General features: G+C 35.7%; 1 protein-coding gene across 2 annotated transcripts in view; it reads right to left on the reverse strand.

Moving 5' to 3' along the window:
- Positions 1-19676, reverse strand: part of FOXJ3 (forkhead box J3) — a 136583-nt gene that overhangs the window by 20434 nt on the left and 96473 nt on the right. Inside the window, exons 6-8 of one of the 2 annotated variants that reach the window (XM_032632952.1) lie at positions 11247-11348; positions 2955-3083; positions 542-716 (exon numbers count right to left, since the gene is read on the reverse strand). In XM_032632952.1, coding sequence (XP_032488843.1) covers positions 542-716; positions 2955-3083; positions 11247-11348 — 406 coding nt within the window. The remainder of the gene's footprint in view (positions 1-541; positions 717-2954; positions 3084-11246; positions 11349-19676) is intronic. The other variant, XM_032632959.1, reaches the window with a different exon arrangement.

Raw genomic sequence — 19676 nt, forward strand, 5'->3', positions numbered from 1 at the left:
TAATAGTACATCTCAACCAGTATCACTTTTAGTGTTAAATCTGACTTAAGTATGTTGTACAAAATAATGACCACTAACTAATGTGTTCACTTATAAGTGCCGTACATGAAACTGCAAATTTGGTGCTACCATATTCCAAAAGTTATCTCTTTGCTAACAGCAGTCAGAACGGAAAAGCAAGGCACATCTATTCTTGTGGTGCAACATTTACCACTCAAACACTTCACATGCTAGACATCAGCAATTAATCATGGCAGTCTTTCCCACATGGCATAAATGCAGTGTCAGAATCCTTTAACACAATGCTTCAGGACACCACTAGTAATCAAACGAAGTAGGCATGCATGAAGATAGATTTATCTGCCATTCTTGTGCTATGATAAAAATATATACAGACTATATAGTAAAGGCACAAAGAACCTTCAGTCCTTATCATGATGGTAATGTTCTAAGATTAAGGAACTATAACAGCTGCGATGTGAAAATAATTCTTTAAAAAATTTCAATAAAAAATTACAATAAGAGGTATTAAAAAACTCACCTTGTTGACTAAGTGACTGCTCAAAAACTGACTTATAAAGGCTCCGAAATGAGGCACTGAGATCTTCAAAATTATATTCTGAGAAAAGTAGTTGTTTGTCTCGGTCTGAAAGGTTGTACTGTGGCTGTTGTTGAGGAGTTAATGACTGAGAGACTGGTTCTGGATGATTTGTCACCTAACATTGAAGAAAAAAACTACCAATTTAGTAGCTCTATATCAGAATTGGTTTATTACATATGATATAAAACTGAAAATATCAGAACAGTTATTAGAATTCAAAGGAATTAACTTCCCTGTCTTTGGCTTTCCTATCGTCTGTTAAGTTGGGTATACATAAAAGGACAGACCACAAATTGTTAACTTAGGTCTTGAAGAATCTCAGAAATCTAATCCAACCTCCACATTTCACAGTAGGGGGGAAAAATTCAAAGTTAAAGGACCTTCCCAAGGTCATAATAAGTGATAAGCTAAGCCTGGAACCCTTCCAGTTTCTGTGGAGTCTTCATCTTGATTTCCACAGAAGCAATTTCATCTCAAACTCACTATACTCTGAAACTACTAACATTTCTCATTCATTTATTCAATTAATCTTTAAGTATTTAAACTCAAATACTGTGAGTCAGGTTGTATGGCACTGCCCAAAGCAGCAAGGAACTTCAACACACCTAACTCTTCACTGTAGGTAAATTTTTCTTTTTTAAATGAAACTTAAGGAAAGTAAGAAATGAAGGGTAAAAGACAAAGGAGATTCTGAGAAAAAAAGAATAGATCAGGGCCTCGAGCTATGCAAGGAAAAAGAGCACCATGAACACCTAAAAAATAAGAATTATCTCTGAAGACAGCACAACTAGAAATAAAATAAAACATGATCAGCAATATATCTTAAAGATCATATATCAAGCAGTAACAAACTACCATTTGGTTTAGTGTTTTGAAAAAATTAAGATATGAACACTGGCTATAGATTTATGCAGCCTTTCAAAATGATGCTCACAAGGAGTCTACAATGACATGGAAAAATATGAGTTTTGTGTAGGGGAATGGCTCCACCACTGGCACATGACTTCATCATTACTGAGTATTTTAATTCACCACCTGATCAGCTAAATATGTAATTTTTTTCAGGAAGGGTGCATGAAAACAAGGGTAGGATGCTTTCTAAACTCTGTGTATCAAAGAATTAATGTCTTTTTCTTGACTTCACAACTGAATGAAAATTTGGTGGGCATAATACTTATAATTCCAAATCTATTCCCTTGACACTCTTTATAAAGTGTTCCATCATTTTCTGGCATTTAGTATTATGGAAGAGAGGTATGATTTGTGTTTCTCTGAATGTACCTTATTTCTTCTGCTAGAGTATCTATGATTACTTCTGAAATTTAAAAATTTGTCATGATGTGTCTAGATATAGTTTTTTTCCCATTAACTTTTCTTAGAACTCAGTAACCCTTTTGTTCTCTATTTCTTCTGAAAATTGCTTCTGTACCAACTATTTGGGGACACCTATAATTCGCAATTCTCCATATCTATCGTATTCTTTTACATAATTGGTATTCCTTTATCTGTTTCTTCTGCATTCTCGAAAAATATTTTAAAATTTTCCCCCCAGAGCACTGTTAACAGTTTTGCGTTGTCTTCTTTCTCCTACATTCAAGGTGAGTTTTAAAACTGCTCTCTGAATTTCTGTTTCCCTCGTGTTATTTTCTTATTTCAGGTCTCCCATCCCCCTTATATCTTTTCTCTGTGTAAAGTTTTTACCTATTATTCATCTTGGAACAGGGAGAGGTGTGATGAGATCAAATTTATACCATGAACAGTGTGGTATATGGCTCTCTCGGGCTCTGTTCTGTCTACCCAGGAGGAGAGGTGCAAGGTGATTTGAAAAGAAGTATCAGATAAAGGAAGGGTCAGCACAGGAGCAAAAATACTCACACAGGTCCCTTTATGGCATAGCTTTGTTTTCCAGACCCAAACTGAAAATACAAGACTGGTTAACAACTGAGTACCAGGTCATCCTAAGCTTTGGGGTTTGTAGAATCCCCTTCTTAGATCTGCTTCTGGGAAACTAGGTGATATACATATCCTCTAAGCTCTTTTACCAAGGACTGTAAAATATCATTAAACACAGCTTTAGAAGACTAAAGTAAAAATTCTTTTCCTATTCCAATTGTGTTTCACTTGGACAGAGAACAGATGAAGTAGACCAAAATATATAACATAGTACAACAATATATTTGTATCTAACTTGCTAAAATATAATCGAAATCTGCTCTACTTATCTAAGCTAATGATCAATTTGATCAGTGAGAAATATACATCTTCACTTTTTATTTGTATTTCAATTACGTTTGGTTCCATTTTAAGTTCTAAGTGAGTACTCAACAAAGGAGTTAACTTCACCAAGACTTACCGGTGTGTAACTATGCACACTTCCAACACTGTTCAAATTAACAGATGCCAAACTCTGATCTGAGAGACTGTTGTTAAGGCTACTGCGTGGGCTATCACTACCATCCTGATCAGTGTTGTACAATGTTACCTACAACGAAAAGAACAGCAACATTTGAATAAGTAGTTCCTACTCTAAAAAGTACTTTTTAAGCAACTCTACAAGAATACAACTAACCTGGTAAATGGAAGGAAAACAAAATGTTATTGGTCTTTCCTTTGGTGTTTACCTACCCCAAATCCATGCTCTACATCGCTCACTCCATGTTCACCATGAAATATTGATAATTTACTTTCAAATTAAAGGATATACCCCATCCAGAGGTACATAAATTCAATTTTCTAAAAGGTATAATTAGTTCATCGACATTTAATAAGAGGGGATTATAACAGATTTTTACTGTTAAATATTTCTATAATGCATAAACTTATTTTTACTCAAGCTTTAAGCAAAATCAGTTTTCTTCTTTCAAAATCTTAGGCATCAAAAAAAAAGAACACAAAAAATAGAATTTAGGCATCATAGTGTTTATAACATTGAAAACTGTAAACTGTCCAACACAATTGCAGAATCATAAATATGTGATCTGATTTTAAAAATAACAATAATATGCTAACATATGCATTAGACATGAAAGAACTATGTATCAAACTGTTAACAATGGTTAACTGGCGGGGGCTGGGTATTCCTAAAGACTTCTGTCACTCATAGTGTATATTTTTACAATGCTTGAGTATGTTTACAATGTGCATTATCATTTTTAATTAGAAACAACAACAAAAAAGATATTTTTAAAACAGAAAACTAGTCTAAATATCCTTTAAAGTTCCATTCAGATGCTACTACCAATTCTCCTTTCTATGCTCCTACTTTCATGAGAAAAATTAATACTTTTGATTTTACGGTGTAACTAATTTTTATCAAATTTTTATCCACTACTAGACTGTTAGCAACTTGAGTTCCCCAATAAATAATCATAAGCAGCATAATGTTTTCTACTCAGTATACACATAAAAAATACTTGCTGAATTTAATGACCAATTGAGCTATTACCACCCTTCTGTCCGTGCTGAAAATGGGGTCATGCTCAATGCTCATTTGCCAAAAGAGGCCAAAACCTGGAAAACTAGGCATATATGCCTCAATACTTAAGGCAAAACCAAACTGTCTCACATTCACATCAGCTAGGAACAATTATGTGTCTAGGAACTAATAAGGGGAAAGAGTATAAGGAAAAATGAGAGAAAATAAAACTATGGCAAAGATTTTTCTGGTCAATATTTCCAGTGTAAATTTCATTTTAAAAAAAATCAACCTTATGGGCTCTTAAGCAATACAATATCAGCAAATTACAAGCATCCCATGGTCATTCCGTTGGCTGCTCATTCTCTCCTGTGCATGCTTAGTTACCTATCAGTCAAGTCAGAAATACTTCCCACCACCTTGGACAAATTCTCATAGCAAGGAGGATAAGATTTTTATTAAAATGTAACATATTATGGAGAGGAAAATACATGAGTTGTTATAGTTTATTAATTATAAAATGGGCATACTCATGGAATCATGTAATCAATAGCAACTCTCAAACTTTGATCTTAGAACCCTTTTGCAGTCTTAAATATTAAGGAGTCAAGAAGCTTTTGTTTGATATATTTATCAATAACTGGCATATCAGAAATTTAAAAATTTTTAAATACTAACTTAAAAATAACTATTACAAACTCAACTATATGTTAACAAAAAAAAAATTTTCTCTCAATAAGTAAAGTTAGAAGTAAATTTGAAAGTTGTAAATTTGAAATTTGTAAATTTCAAAGCCTGCCCTAACAGGAAACAGCTAGATTCTCATATCTGCTTCTGCATTCCATCTGTTGCAATACGTTGTTTAGGTGGAAGTACAGAAAGAAAACCCAGCATCATATATACATATATATGTGTGTGTGTGTGTTTGGAAAAGGGAAGCATATTTTAACAGACTTTTCAGATAATTGTGGATAGTCTTTTTTGATACTACACGAAAACATGACAAGTGACAATTTTTTAAAGATTAGTTGCAATGTAAAATCTGAAACCATATGAATAAAATTTTCATACTCTTTTACATTATAATCCACTTTCCACCTCGGACTTTGAATGGATCATTTACCCACGCATGATTTTATAACATTATGCATTGGTCATCTGGAAAATATCATTCACTAAGTTATGCAGATCTTCCAAATATTGACATATTTCATTACACAACATCAAAACATCACACCTGTTAACATTACCAATAATCTCATTGGAAAAGTGTGTAAAGACTGTGAAGCTATCAGACTCACTGTGGTGGATATAAGTTTTCCGAACCTGTATGTTTTGCTTAGAAGCTCAAATTTTACCATTGGCAAGAGATACTGTCAATTGTTTTCCTTTAAGTGAGAGGCTTACTTTATTCATTTTCAAGAAAATATCTGCCAAATACCCAAAACTGAATAATAGTGTCAGTTGTTCTTTCAATTAAAATCAATGCTCCATGAACAAAGTGGCTAGTTCAACACAAATGCTCTTCCTTGAAGCAACCACTGTACCTCGGTATACACAGTTTAAGCGTTTTATGCGTACTTCCCATTTCACCACACAGATTCTTAAAAACGTTTACTCAAAGGTCACAATTTAATAAAATTATTTTTCCTGCATCACCAAGGATATTCTTAACTAGTATTTGTTTTTTTTAACCTGAAGGGTGTGTGGTTGTGAAGAATACAATGGCTACTAGTACAGTCAGGTGTCACTGCCTTGACTTGTGCTAATGTTTACATATTATTGCTTTTGCTGCATCTGTGAAAACACAAAAATAAAGGAAAAGGCAAATAGCATTTTAGTATTATCATGGAATCCCCAAAATGGTATTGGTTACTCAAGTGTCCACAGATCACAGAACCACTGATACAGAACATACATGCACACCAGAAGGCCCACTCATGAACTCTCCCAATCATCATTCACCAGCCAGTCATTATCCATCCGCGTATCTCCTGTTACAGGTAACCACCACACAGACTTCTAGCATTAATGACTGGTTTCATACAACGTATCATACAACATATATATATATCCTTCTCTGTCCTTTTGCAGTAAATTTAGCTAAAGGATTACATAAAGCTTTGTTGTGTGTTGCGTTAGCATCGGCTCTTAATCTTTTATTACTTCCTTCATTCCACTTTTTAAAACATATTTTATTCTTTTTCATCCATCTGAGAACTTTATCATTTATATTAAGGTCTCAAATCCATCAGAAATTGATTTTTTTAACATCTCTATTGGGGTATGAAACTGATTTCTGTGCATGAAAAAAATCTCATTTTTCTATTGATTCAGCACCATTTGTTGAAAGACATCACTGAACTCTGTTCCATAATTCTATGTGTCTATTCTTAGGCCAATATTACACTTTCAATTATTGTAGGTTTACTCGATATTTGGAAGTATAAATCCTCTAACTTTTATCTTTTTCTTCAACAACTACTGTTTACCATTTGGAGTCTCATTTATCTTTCAAAATCAGCTGGTCATTTCCTACTATCTTCCTTCCCCTAAAAAAAGCACTGTGGAATTTTGATTGGGATATTATATCTGTAGATAAACTCAGGAAAAACTGACTTCTTTACAATAATCTTCTCTATGAAAATTATATACCTAGTTATTTATACACCCTTTGTTCTCTCTCAGTAATTTTTTATAGTTTTCTGTGCAGAGTTCATCTTTCACTTAAACCTAGCTACCTCAGAGATATTGCGGGTTTGGTTCCAGACCACTGCAATAAAGCAAGTATTGAAATAAAGCAAGTCACACGAATTTTCTGGTCTCCCAGTGCATATAAAAGTTACGTTTACAATGTACTGTTGTCTATTAAGGTGCAATAGCATCACGTCTACAGAAACAATGTATATACCTTAATTTAAAAATACTTTATTGGTTAAGAATGCTAACCATCAGCTGACAACACAGGTTGCCACAAACCTTCAATTTGTAAAAAGCCCAATATCTGGGGAGTGCAATACAGCGAAGCACAATAAAATGAGGTGTCTCTGTATTTGATGTTTTTGAATGCTAATGTAAGTATTATCTTTTAAATTGTATTTTCTAACTGTCCATGACTAATACACAGAAAAATAACTGACTTCTAAAATCCAACACTGATCTAATATTGACACCTTGGTAAATTCACTTATTAATTCCAAGAGTTTGTCTGTAGATTCTTCTTAATTTTCCATATGAATAATGATGTCTTCTGTGAACGATAGCTTTACTTTTGCCTTCCCAAATTTTAAACATTTTCTCTTTTCATAACTTTCATTTCTCCTCTCCTTGCCCCAACACTACTGTCATATATTTTACTTCTATGTGTTATAAACCCACAATGCATTTTTGTAATTTTTGCTTTACAGTTATCTTTTAAAGAGATTTACATTTTTTTAAAAAAAGCTTTATATTTACCCACATAGTTACCATTTCTGGTGTACTTAATTGCTCTGTATAGATCCTGATTTACATCAAGAACTTCAATTACACATATTACAAGTTACCTGAAGCTGTCCCCACAGCTCATTAATTTATTTTCTTCTTTCTTTTTTTTTTTTTTCTTTTGCGGTATGCAGGCCTCTCACTGCTGTGGCCTCTCCTGTTGCGGAGCACAGGCTCCGGACGCGCAGGCTCAGCAGCCATGGCTCACGGGCCCAGCCGCTCCACTGCATGTGGGATCTTCCCAGACCCGGGCACAAACCCGTGTCCCCTGCATCGGCAGGCAGACCCTCAACCATTGTGCCACCAGGGAAGCCCTTTCTTGCCTACTTTTGGATTAACCAAGGATTTATTATTTTTCCTTACTTGGTAATATTCTTTTTATTCTTGTAGTAACCTAGAGCAGTGGTTCATAAGGTAAGGAACCTGGACTAGTATGTGACCAGTATCTGAGAACGTGTCAGAAATGCAATTTTTCAGACCCCAACTTAGACCTAGAGAATCAGAAACTCTCAGGGTAGGGCCCAGTAATCTGGGTTTTAACAAGCCCTCCTAGTTATTCTGATATATGCTGAAGTGTTAAGAATCACTGCCCTAGATTTTACCACATGCCCTTGACTTAGTACTTTTACCACTTCCCATACAATGCAAAGACATTAACTGCAATATACTTCCTAATGCTTTACTCTAGTATTGTCATGTACTTTAACCTCTACAAGTATTTTAGACTCCAAAGCATTGTGTTCTATAACAGCACTGCTATTGATTTAATCACTCGATACATATTTTTATTTACTGACATGCATACTCTTTTGGTGTTCTTCATTCTTTTCTGCACAGGATAATTTTCCTTCTATCTGAAAAATTAACCTCCTTTAATTTTTTAATACTGTTATTCTCTCACATTTTGTTTCTGTAAAAGCCTATTTACTTAACCTTCATTTTTCACAGAAATTCTAATTTTAGAATTCTGGATTGGCAGTTATTTCCTTTCAGCACTACAAAAATTTCATTCTGGTGTTATCTGACTTTTATCATTTCTATTCAGAATTCAGTGTGTTCCTTTGAAGTTGCCTATTATTTTCCTCTGATTTTAAGATTTAAAAAAAATCCTTGTTTTTTAGCAGTTTGACTTTTATTTGCCTGATAAGGTTTTCTTTTAATTAGTCCTTCTTGGGGTTTTCAGAACTTCTTGAATCTGTACTATCTTTCATCAGTCTTAGAAAATTAAAATATTGCTTCTTCTCTATTCCCTTTTGCTTCTCTTCTGGAACACTAATGACAAGTTTGTTAGATCTTTTCCCTGTATCCCATTTATCTCTTAAGCTTCTCTGAATTTTCCATTCTTTTGTTTTTCAACCTGCATATTTTCTATTGACCTATCTTCCAGTTCACTGATTCTCTCCTCTGCTGTGTCTAATCTGCTGTTAAATCCATCTATTTAATTCTTAATTTCAGTTATTATATTTTTCAGTTCTCTTGATTCTTCCATACAGATTCCAATTCTGATAAATTTTCTATAATTCATCTATTTTCTTCAACATATTCGTCATAGTTATTTAAAAATCAACATCTAGATCACTTGTGGATATGTTTATACTATCTTTCAATCTTGGCATTTAATTATTTGGTCTTGTTTCTTGGAATGTCTGAAAATTCTGACTGAAACTGAGACCTTACTTATGAAAACGTGCAAAAGCTCGGGATATGTTATCTTCCAGAAAGGATTTAGTTTTCTTTTGGCAAGTGGAATATTAGCATACCACCCTAATAACAGTTTGAGACTGGTGTTATTTTGATTTGCTCTTACTTATAGAACATAATCTTTCTTAAGTATCAATTTGTAAAACTGGGGTATTCACCATGGCTCCCTCTTTAAAGAACTACAACTTTTGTTCCCCCTGCCCACCTCTGTGAGACTGCTGAATTCTGGCTAGTGAAAAATCCACATGATTTGCCTGTGTCTGAGCTGAAGCACACACAGGTTAGGGATTAGCAAATGCCGTAACTGGATATTGCTTGCAAAAAGTTGAGGTAACTTCTGAGATTCCTCAGGATCCTGGTCCTTAAGCCCCGGCTCTTTGGTAGCCTCATACTCTCATTTTTACATCCCTAGCTCAGTGACTGCTCTAGGTTGTAGCTTTCTGTGCAGCCTCTATGCCATGCACTGAGAAGTGGGAAATGTCCCCAGGGAAAACATGTAGGGCTTATCTCAATGTGCTTCCCTTTTTTCTGAGATCTCTGCTTCTTAAGTCCTGCTTGTCTTTTTCTCCAATGCCTTTCTTTTTTATTGGTGGGCAGGGTGGTAATTTTATATAGATAGGGAGAAGGGTTAATCCGATACTAGCTATTCTATCATATCTGAAAGCAGAAGTCCCAAAACTCCAGTTTCTTTATTTAGTCACGAAGTCCCAGCGTTACTACTTTCTAATTGTTTCCTAATAGCCACAACTGTCTATGTTTAGGCCTCAGTATCTCCTGCTTGGACTATCGCAAAGAGCAGTACTGGATACCTCTGATTCCAACCCGTCTATTTCACTGGAAATTCTCAAGTCTAGCTGGTATCATTAGGGATGATTTTTGAAAGTACAGATTTCTGGGCCCTACCCACAAGGATAAAGTAACTGATTTGGTAGGACTGCAATGGAATCTGGGAATTACTACCACCACCAAACACACGTACACACTAACAGCCCTACCCCTCCCTCAAGTGATTCTGATGGAATCAATCCATGTATTGCTATTTGGGAAAAATTATCACTTTACACCTCAGTTGCCAGTTTCCTATCTAAATTGGAATTCTGATTAGTAACTCTGATTATAATCTGTCTTCTATCTGCTTATTCAATACTTTTTATCAATACAAAGATACTACATATATTAGTGCAACTGAGTATGTATACATGTTTGTGGTTTATGTGTGTGCACAAGAAAGTAGAAGAGTGAGATTTAAAACAAAAACAAGAGCAACTGAAAGCAAGGGAGATAGGGAGAGGGTAAAAGCAAGACTGACAGACCGTATGAGTACAAGAGTGAGAAATATTATGGCTTCAAGGTGCTCATCATGGTCTAGTAAGGGAGGAAATAGATGCACAGAACTGAGTTATTTTATGAACCTCCCAGAGCCTTTTTAGGGTTCTGAGATATGATATTAAGAAATTACCTTGTAAAGAAGAGATATTTGTACCCTACTAGGTATCTAATGAGTTAGCACAAAGTTCTGACCCTTGCTTCAATAACAAAAACAAAACAAATACTGCAGCAGACTACCACATACTACACTTCTAGGTATGTACCTAGACTTGAATATCATGAAAGAGGTTGACCACCGTTCTAATGGACTCTGAGTTTGTCTGAATTATTTATTTTACTGGATTCTGTTGACACCCTGGTTATTTGTCAATCTCTTTTTAAATCACATATTTAGAGGGGTAATCAATGATTTTGAAACAAACTGATTCAATAAAATGCTGGACTCAAAAATTCAATGGGATTGGTTGTGTCAAGAATTTAGATTTAATATAGAGCTTCCCAATAAGCACCTTCCAATTTTTCCAGAGAATTATTTATTTACCTCTAACTTGTGTAAAGCTAAAAGCATTGTGGATTCAGCTTTCAAACTGCCATGTATGGTTTGGTCAAATTTATATCATCTTTAAACTCAACCATACAGAAATCTACTATTACTATAAAAGCAAATTAAATGTATTACTCAATGACATTTCAAAAGTGTTCAAAAAATAGAATTACTTTGTTAGTCACAGTGTTGATTGCCAGAGTTGGAGAGGCACTTCCCGAAATAATACACTCCATTCCCAAAGAATCTGAATCTATGCTATATGGAGTTGAGGCCTAAAATACAAGAACAAAATAAATAATTATTAGCTCATAAAACCACCAACTTTAACACAATTTGAAGTCATTTCATCAAATTCTCCAACATCCAGTTTTGTGCTTTGTTTCTGAAAATAAACTTAAAATCATTACTGAATTCTCTTCTACTATATTTTATTATGCTACTAACCTGATAATCACCAAGTCCATTGGTATGGCTACTCCTTACCAACTCTTTTAACTGGTTGTGGGATAGATTTGCAAAAATTAGAGATAAACTTCTGTAGTGGAGACGACTAATAATCGGGTAACACTCATTCTCCCCTCTTCTCCCTTTTAGCAATAGATCCCTGTAGTTATCAACGCATCTCTGCCCATCTAAAGACCACCTTTTCCAGACTCATTTGCAGCTAGCTGTAGCCATGTGATTAAGGTGCAACAAATGGGATGTGAGCAAGAGTGATGTGTGCAACTTCTGGGTCATGTCTTTGAAAGGAACTTGCTTGCCCTCCATCCTCTTTCCCTCTTATTGCAGGCCTGTGACACAGATGTGCTGGTGGTGATCCTGAATAACCAGAAAGCTGAGGGTAATACCATGGGGAACACTGTAAAGATAAGATTAGAAGGAAACATCTGAATGACCTTGTGGAACAGAGCTGGTTATCCATCTGATCCACCTCTCAGCTTGGACTTTTACCTAAGAGAGAAATAAATCTCTCTGGTTTAAGCCTTTCAGGTGTAGTTTTCTCTTCCTTTGTCTGTTAATGCAACTGAACAATATCCTAAATAACACAATTTCATATACATTGTTTACAGAGCTAACATGGGTGTCAAAAATCAATATAGGTTTTCTACATTTAGAATTCTGGATATAGATTGTGACAACTCCTTTCTCTCTCTCAAAAGAAACAGTAATTTCACTGAAAAACATTTCTCAGGTTGATTTATTTATCACTTAATCCCTTGACATGAATTTCTTTCATCAGATAATCCAAGAGGGAACAGATATCTTGAAAAAAGGAAAAGACAAGGGTCACCCCAAGAAGGTAGAATCTAGTACTTACGTGCTGGGTACACACTAAGAGTTAGGTGAACATGGAAAAGCACTTCAGAAATACAAATGGAAGAACTACAAAGACAGCTCTGTCTATGCCCCAACTTTGGTGTCTGCCAATTTAGCTACAATTTATGCCCCAACTTGGGTGCCAGCTAATTTAGCTAAATGAACACAGAAGATTACATTAGAAAGCTGCAAATCTCATGTTCCTCTAACTCAACTCAGTCATCTCGTTCCAGACTACTGGTTCACTATCTAATTCTCACTCCTCCCCACTGGTAACAAGAAGCAAGCCTGTGTTGTGTGATTTCATGCAAATTACTCAACCTTTATACTCTTTTCCTCATCTATAAGAGGATTATGCCACCTCCTTTAGAGGTATGTAAAGAGCATTAATGAAATAAATCATGTAAAGCACTTAGCATAGTACCTGAAATGCACAGCAAGTGCTGGCTTCTATGATGACTACTAACATGTATATACTACTGATGCTGAGAACCTACTGATAGGAATATTCAATGGTGATTAATGAAAAAGGAGACAGCTTTGGTATGTGGCACTGTACTCCCACAAGACCAGATTCACAGCTTTAGCTAGAAAATCTTTTAATTAGATATTCTTCATGGACACTAAAAATCTGGTTCAATCAAGAGAATAAAAGACATTCATAGAAAGACAGACAACATGAAAAGGCAGAGGGTTATGTACCAGACGAAGAAACAAGATAAAACCACAGAAAAAAACTAAATGAAGTGGAGATAGGCAACCTTCCAGAAAAAGAATTCAGAATAATGATAGTGAAGATGATCCAGGACCTCAGAAAAAGAATAGAGGCAAAGATCGAGAAGAAGCAAGAAATGTTTAACAAAGACCTAGAAGAATTAAAGAACAAACAAACAGAGATGAACAATACAATAAATGAAATGATAACTACACTACAAGGAATCAATAGCAGAATAACTGAGGCAGAAGAACGGATAAGTGACCTGGAAGACAGAATGGTGGAATTAACTGCTGCAGAACAGAATAAAGAAAAAAGAATGAAAAGAAATGAAGACAGCCTAAGAGACCTCTAGGACAACATTAAACGCAACAACATTCGCATTACAGGGGTCCCAGAAGGAGAAGAGAGAGAAAGGACCCGAGAAGATATTTGAAGAGATTATAGTCGAAAACTTCCCTAACATGGGAAAGGAAATAGCCACCCAACTCCTGGAGGCGCAGTGAGTCCCACACAGGATAAACTCAAGGAGAAAAACGCCGAGACACACAGTAATCAAATTGGCAAAAATTAAAGACAAAGAAAAATTATTGAAAGCAGCAACGGAAAAACGACAAATAACATACAAGGGAACTCCCATAATGTTAAGAGCTGATTTCTCAGCAGAAACTCTGCCAAGCCAGAAGGGAGTGGCATGATACACTTAAAGTGATGAAAGAGAAGAATCTACAACCAAGATTACTCTACCTGGCAAGGATCTCATTCAGATTTGATAGAGAAATCAAAAGCTTTACAGAGAAGCAAAAGCTAAGAGAATTCAGCACCACAAAACCAGCTTTACAACAAACACTAAAGGAACTTCTCTAAGTGGGAAACACAAGAGAAGAAAAGGACCTACAAAAACAAAGCCAAAACAATTAAGAAAATGGTCATAGGAACATACATATAAATAATTACCTTAAATGTGAATGGAATAAAGGCTCCAACCAAAAGACACAGGCTTGCTGAATGGACACAAAAACAAGACCCATCTATATGCTGTCAACAAGAAACCCACTTCAGACCTAGGGACACATACAGACTGAAAGTGAGGGGATGGAAAAAGATATTCCATGCAAATGCAAATCAAAAGAAAGCTGGAGTAGCTATATTCGTATCAGATAAAACAGACTTTAAAATAAAGACTGTGGGCTTCCCTGGTGGCACAGTGATTGAGAGTCCGCCTGCTGATGCAGGGGACACGGGTTCATGCCCTGGTCCGGGAAGATCCCACATGCCACGGAGCGGCTGGGCCCGTGAGCCATGGCTGCTGAGCCTGCGCGTCCGGAGCCTGTGCTCCGCAACGGGAGAGGCCACAACACTACATAATGATCAAGGGATCAATCCAAGAAGAAGATATAACAATTATAAATATATATGCACCCAACACAGGAGCACCTCAATACATAAGGCAACTGCTAACAGCTCTAAAAGAGGAAATTGACAGTAAAACAATAATAGTGGGGGACTATAACGCCTCACTTACATCAACGGACAGATCATCCAAAATGAAAATAAATAAGGAAACAGAAGCTTTAAATGACACAATAGACCAGATAGATTTAATTGGTATTTATAGGACATTCTATCCCAAAACAGCAAATTACACTTTCTTCTCAAGTGCACACAGAACATTCTCCAGGATAGATCACATCCTGGGTCACAAATCAAGCCTCAGTAAATTTAAGAAAATTGAAATCATGTCAAGCATCTTTTCTGACCACAACACTGAGATTAGAAATGAATTACAAGGAAAAAACACAAACACATGGAGGGTAAACAATACGTTACTAAATAACCAAGAGAAGACTGAAGAAACCGAAGAGAAAATCAAAGATTACCTAGAGACAAATGACAACGAAAACACAATGACCCAAAACCTACGGGATGCAGCAAAAGCAGTCCTAAGAGGGAAGTTTATAGCTATACAAGCCTACCTCAAGAAACAAGAAAAATCTCAAGAAAACAATCTAACGTTACACCTAAAGGAACTAGAGAAAGAAGAACAAACAGAACCCAAAGTTAGCAGAAGGAAAGAAATCATAAAGATCAGAGCAGTAATAAATGAAATCGAAACAAAGAAAACAATAGCAAAGATCAATAAAATTAAAAGCTGGTTCTTTGAGAAGATAAACCAAATTAATAAACCATTAGCCAGACTCATCAAGAAAAAGAGGAAGAGGACTCAAATCAATAAAATTAGAAATGAAAAAGGAGAAGTTACAACAGACACTGCAGAAATACAAAGCATCCTAAGAGACTACTACAAGCAACTCTATGCCAATAAAATGCACAACCTGGAAGAAATGAACAAATTCTTAGAAAGGTATAATCTTGCAAGACTGAACCAGGAAGAAATAGAAAATATGAACAGACCAATCACAAGCAATGAAATTGAAACTGTGATTAAAAATCTTCCAACAAACAAAAGTCCAGAACCAGATGGCTTCACAGGTGAATTCTATCAAACATTTAGAGATGATCTAACACCCATCCTTCTCAAACTCTTCCAAAAAACTGCAGAGGAAGGAACACTCCCTAACTCATTCTATGAGGCCACCATCACCCTGGTACCAAAACCAGACAAAGATACTACAAAAAAAGGAAATTACAGACCAATATCACCGATGAATATAGATGCAAAAATCCTCAACAAAATACTAGCAAAGAGAATCCAACGACACATTAAAAGGATCATACATCACGATCAAGTGGGATTTATCCCAGGGATGCAAGGATTCTTCAATATATGCAAATCAATCAATGTGAGACACCATATTAACAAACTGCAGAATAAAAACCATATGATCATCTCAATAGATGCGGAAAAAACTTTTGACAAAATTCAATACCCATTTGTGATAAAAACTCTCCAGAAAGCGGGCAGAGAGGGAACCTACCTCAACATAATAAAGGCCATATACGACAAACCCACAGCAAACATCATTCTCAATGGTGAAAAACTGAAAGCATTTCCTCTAAGATCAGGAACAGGACAAGGATGTCCACTCTCACCACTATTATTCAACATAGTTTTGGAAGTCCCAGTCAGGGCAATCAGAGAAGAGAAGGAAATAAAAGGAATACAAATTGGAAAAGAAGAAGTAAAACTGTCACTGTTTGCATATGACATGATACTATACATAGAGAATCCTAAAAATCCCACCAGAAAACTACTAGAGCTAATCAATGAATTTGGTAAAGTTGCAGGATACAAAATTAATGCACAGATATTTCTTGCATTCCTATACACTAATGATGAAAAATCTGAAACAGAAATTATGGGAACACTCCCATTTACCATTGAAACAAAAAGAATAAAATACCTAGGAATAAACCTACCTAGGGAGACAGAAGACCTGTATGCAGAAAACTTTAATACACTGATGAAAGAAATTAAATTGGTACCAACAAATGGAGAGACATACCATGTTATTGGATTGGAAGAATCAATACTGTGAAAATGACTATACTACCCAAAGCAATCTACAGATTCAATGCAATCCCTATCAAATTACCAATGGCATTTTTTATGGAACTAGAACAAATCATCTTAAAATTTGTATCAAGACACAAAAAACCCTGAGTAGCCAAAGCAGTCTTGAGGGAAAAAAATGGAGCTGGAGGAATCAGACTCCCTGACTTCAGACTATACTACAAAGCTACAGTAATCAAGACAATATGGTACTGGCACAAAAACAGAAACATAGATCAATGGAACAAGATAGAAAGCCCGGAGGTAAACCCACGCACCTATGGTCAACTAACCTATGACAAAGGAGGCAAAGATATACAATGGAGAAAGGACAGGGTCTTCAGTAAGTGGTGCTGGGAAAACTGGACAGCTACATGTAAAAGAATGAAATTAGAACACTCCCTAACATCATATACAAAAATAAACTCAAAATGGATTCGAGACCTAAATGTAAGAGCGGACACTATCAAACTCTTAGAGGAAAACATAGGAAGAACACTCTTTGACATAAATCACAGCAAGACCTTTTTTGATCCACCTCCTAGAGTAATGGAAATAAAAACAAAAATAAACAAATGGGACCTAATGAAACTTCAAAGCTTTTGCACAGCAAAGGAAACCATAAACAAGACGAAAAGACAACCCTCAGAATGGGAGAAAATATTTGCAAACCAATCAACGGACAAAGGATTAATCTCCAAAATATATAAACAGCTCATGCAGCTCAATATTAAAGAAACAAACAACCCAATCCAAAAATGGGCAGAAGACCTAAACAGACATTTCGCTAAAGAAGACATACAGATGGCCAAGAAGCACATGAAAAGCTGCTCAACATCACTAACTATTAGAGAAATGCAAATCAAAGCTACAATGAGGAATCATCTCACACCAGTTAGAATGGGCATCATCAGAAAATCTACGAAAAACAAATGCTGGCGAGGCTGTGGTGGAGAAAAGGGAACCCTCTTGCACTGGTGGTGGGGATGTAAATTGATACAGCCACTATGAAGAACAGTATGGAGGTTCCTTAAAAAACTAAAAATAGAATTACCATATTATCCAACAATCCCACTACTGGGCATATACCCAGAGAAAACCATAATTCAAAAAGACACATGCACCCCAACGTTCACTGCAGCACTATATACAATAGCCAGGTCATGGAAGCAACCTAAATGCCCATCGACAGACTAACGGATAAAGAAGGTGTGGTACATATATATAATGGAATATTACTCAGCCATAAAAAGGAACGAAATTGAGTCATTTGTTGAGACGTGGATGGATCTATAGACTGCCATACAGAGTGAAGTAAGTCAGAAAGAGAAAAACAAATATCGTATATTAACGCATGTATGTGGCACCTAGAAAAATGGTATAGATGAACCAGTTTGCAGGGCAGAAGTTGAGACACAGATATAGAGAACAAACGTATGGACACCAAGGGGGGAAAACCACGGTAGGGTGGGGACGGTGGTGTGCTGAATTGGGCGATTGGGATTGACATGTATACACTGATGTGTATAAAATTGATGACTAATAAGAACCTGCAATATAGAAATACAAACAAAAAAAACAACTAATACTAAACTTTCTTTGGGTTATTTGTATGGAAATATGTTAATATACTTTTTCAGACATTATATGAAATTTCTAAAAATTTTATATGTTCTGGTATAATGTTGTAAGTCATAATTCTAGTTATTACTTTAAGTTGTATATCTCAGAAATAACTAAATTTCCTTGTCAACTGCATTATTATGAACTTTCATCAAATCTTTAACCGTGGTCATTTTTAAGTCTTGTCATTTACAGACAGTTCTGGGTGTACGCTGATGCTTTTGCAAAAATGTTCCTATAAAAGGGTTTCATCTTCAAGGAATTCATGGAAAAAACTCTGACAAGTACAGGTTTCTGGTAACTGACTATACTGTTGAACTGAATGAATAAGCATTTTCAGAACTCTAATGGAAAACTGATGAATTCATAAAAGTGCTAACAAAAGATCAAGATGAAAACAAAATTAATTACATGGGACTGAGTGAACTGATGAGGATGATTATAATTTTTGTGACTTTGTTTGAAAAAAAAAGAATCCCACAAGGACTCAGAGGCAAAAAAATATACAAATCAATTTTCACTGCAAAGTAAAGGAGCTGTTACAGTGGAGGATTACTGGACTGAATGTCAATATTATGACGTAGTATGAGTGTGTTTCGTGTTTGGTAATTGCAATCATTGTTGCTTTTGTTGTGGTCATCCATTTACAATGCTTGTGTCAGTTTATCTGTTGTAAAAATAAAATACAGTGTGTGTAAAAGAAAAACCAAAAAAACAATAGAATACAGGACATTCTCTGATATGCTCAATAGTATGGTATATATTTTTATTTGTAGATACACTGATTTGATGTTATTAATAGACAAGTAGCCTGATTAGGAAAGCTAATTTAACTTGGAATCTACAGATCCCAAAATGTATTTGAATAACTGTTATTACTGCAGCCAAAACCCAAATTCTGGACAAAGAAAAGTATCAATGAATCTAATCTAGGTGGCATCACTCAGCTTATGAAAGATCCTTTCTGGAGTTTCCTCATACCTCATGTCAAAATCCTACTCATTCAGTTTCTACTTCCAGAACGGTAGTGTGACACCTACCTTCTGCTGATAACTACCAATTTGGGGTGGGGGAAACAGTAAGGGACATGGGACGACAACTAGCTGAGGAGTCTGATGGATAAATAAAACAGGCAGATTGTGGAAAGAAGGCAAAATTTGGGAGAGACCTGCTTGAATTTCCTGTTTTGCTGTAGCTTTGTCCCAAGGTCAGGCAGTAGATGCAGAGTATGAACAGCTAAAATTGTCTTTCTGTCAGTAGGAACTAGGGAAAAGAGCCCAGGTAAACACAACCAGCTGCTAAAGAGAGAAAGGAATCCCACAGGGGATAAAGTCAAAAGAGATTCCCTAAAACTGTATATGAAACACCGCAAAAGTCTCAGGCTGACCCCTGAACCATGCATATGCAGATTAGAATAAGGCAGAACCTTAA

The sequence above is a fragment of the Phocoena sinus genome, chromosome 1 (genome assembly GCF_008692025.1).
Source record: "Phocoena sinus isolate mPhoSin1 chromosome 1, mPhoSin1.pri, whole genome shotgun sequence".
Lineage (NCBI taxonomy): Eukaryota > Metazoa > Chordata > Mammalia > Artiodactyla > Phocoenidae > Phocoena > Phocoena sinus.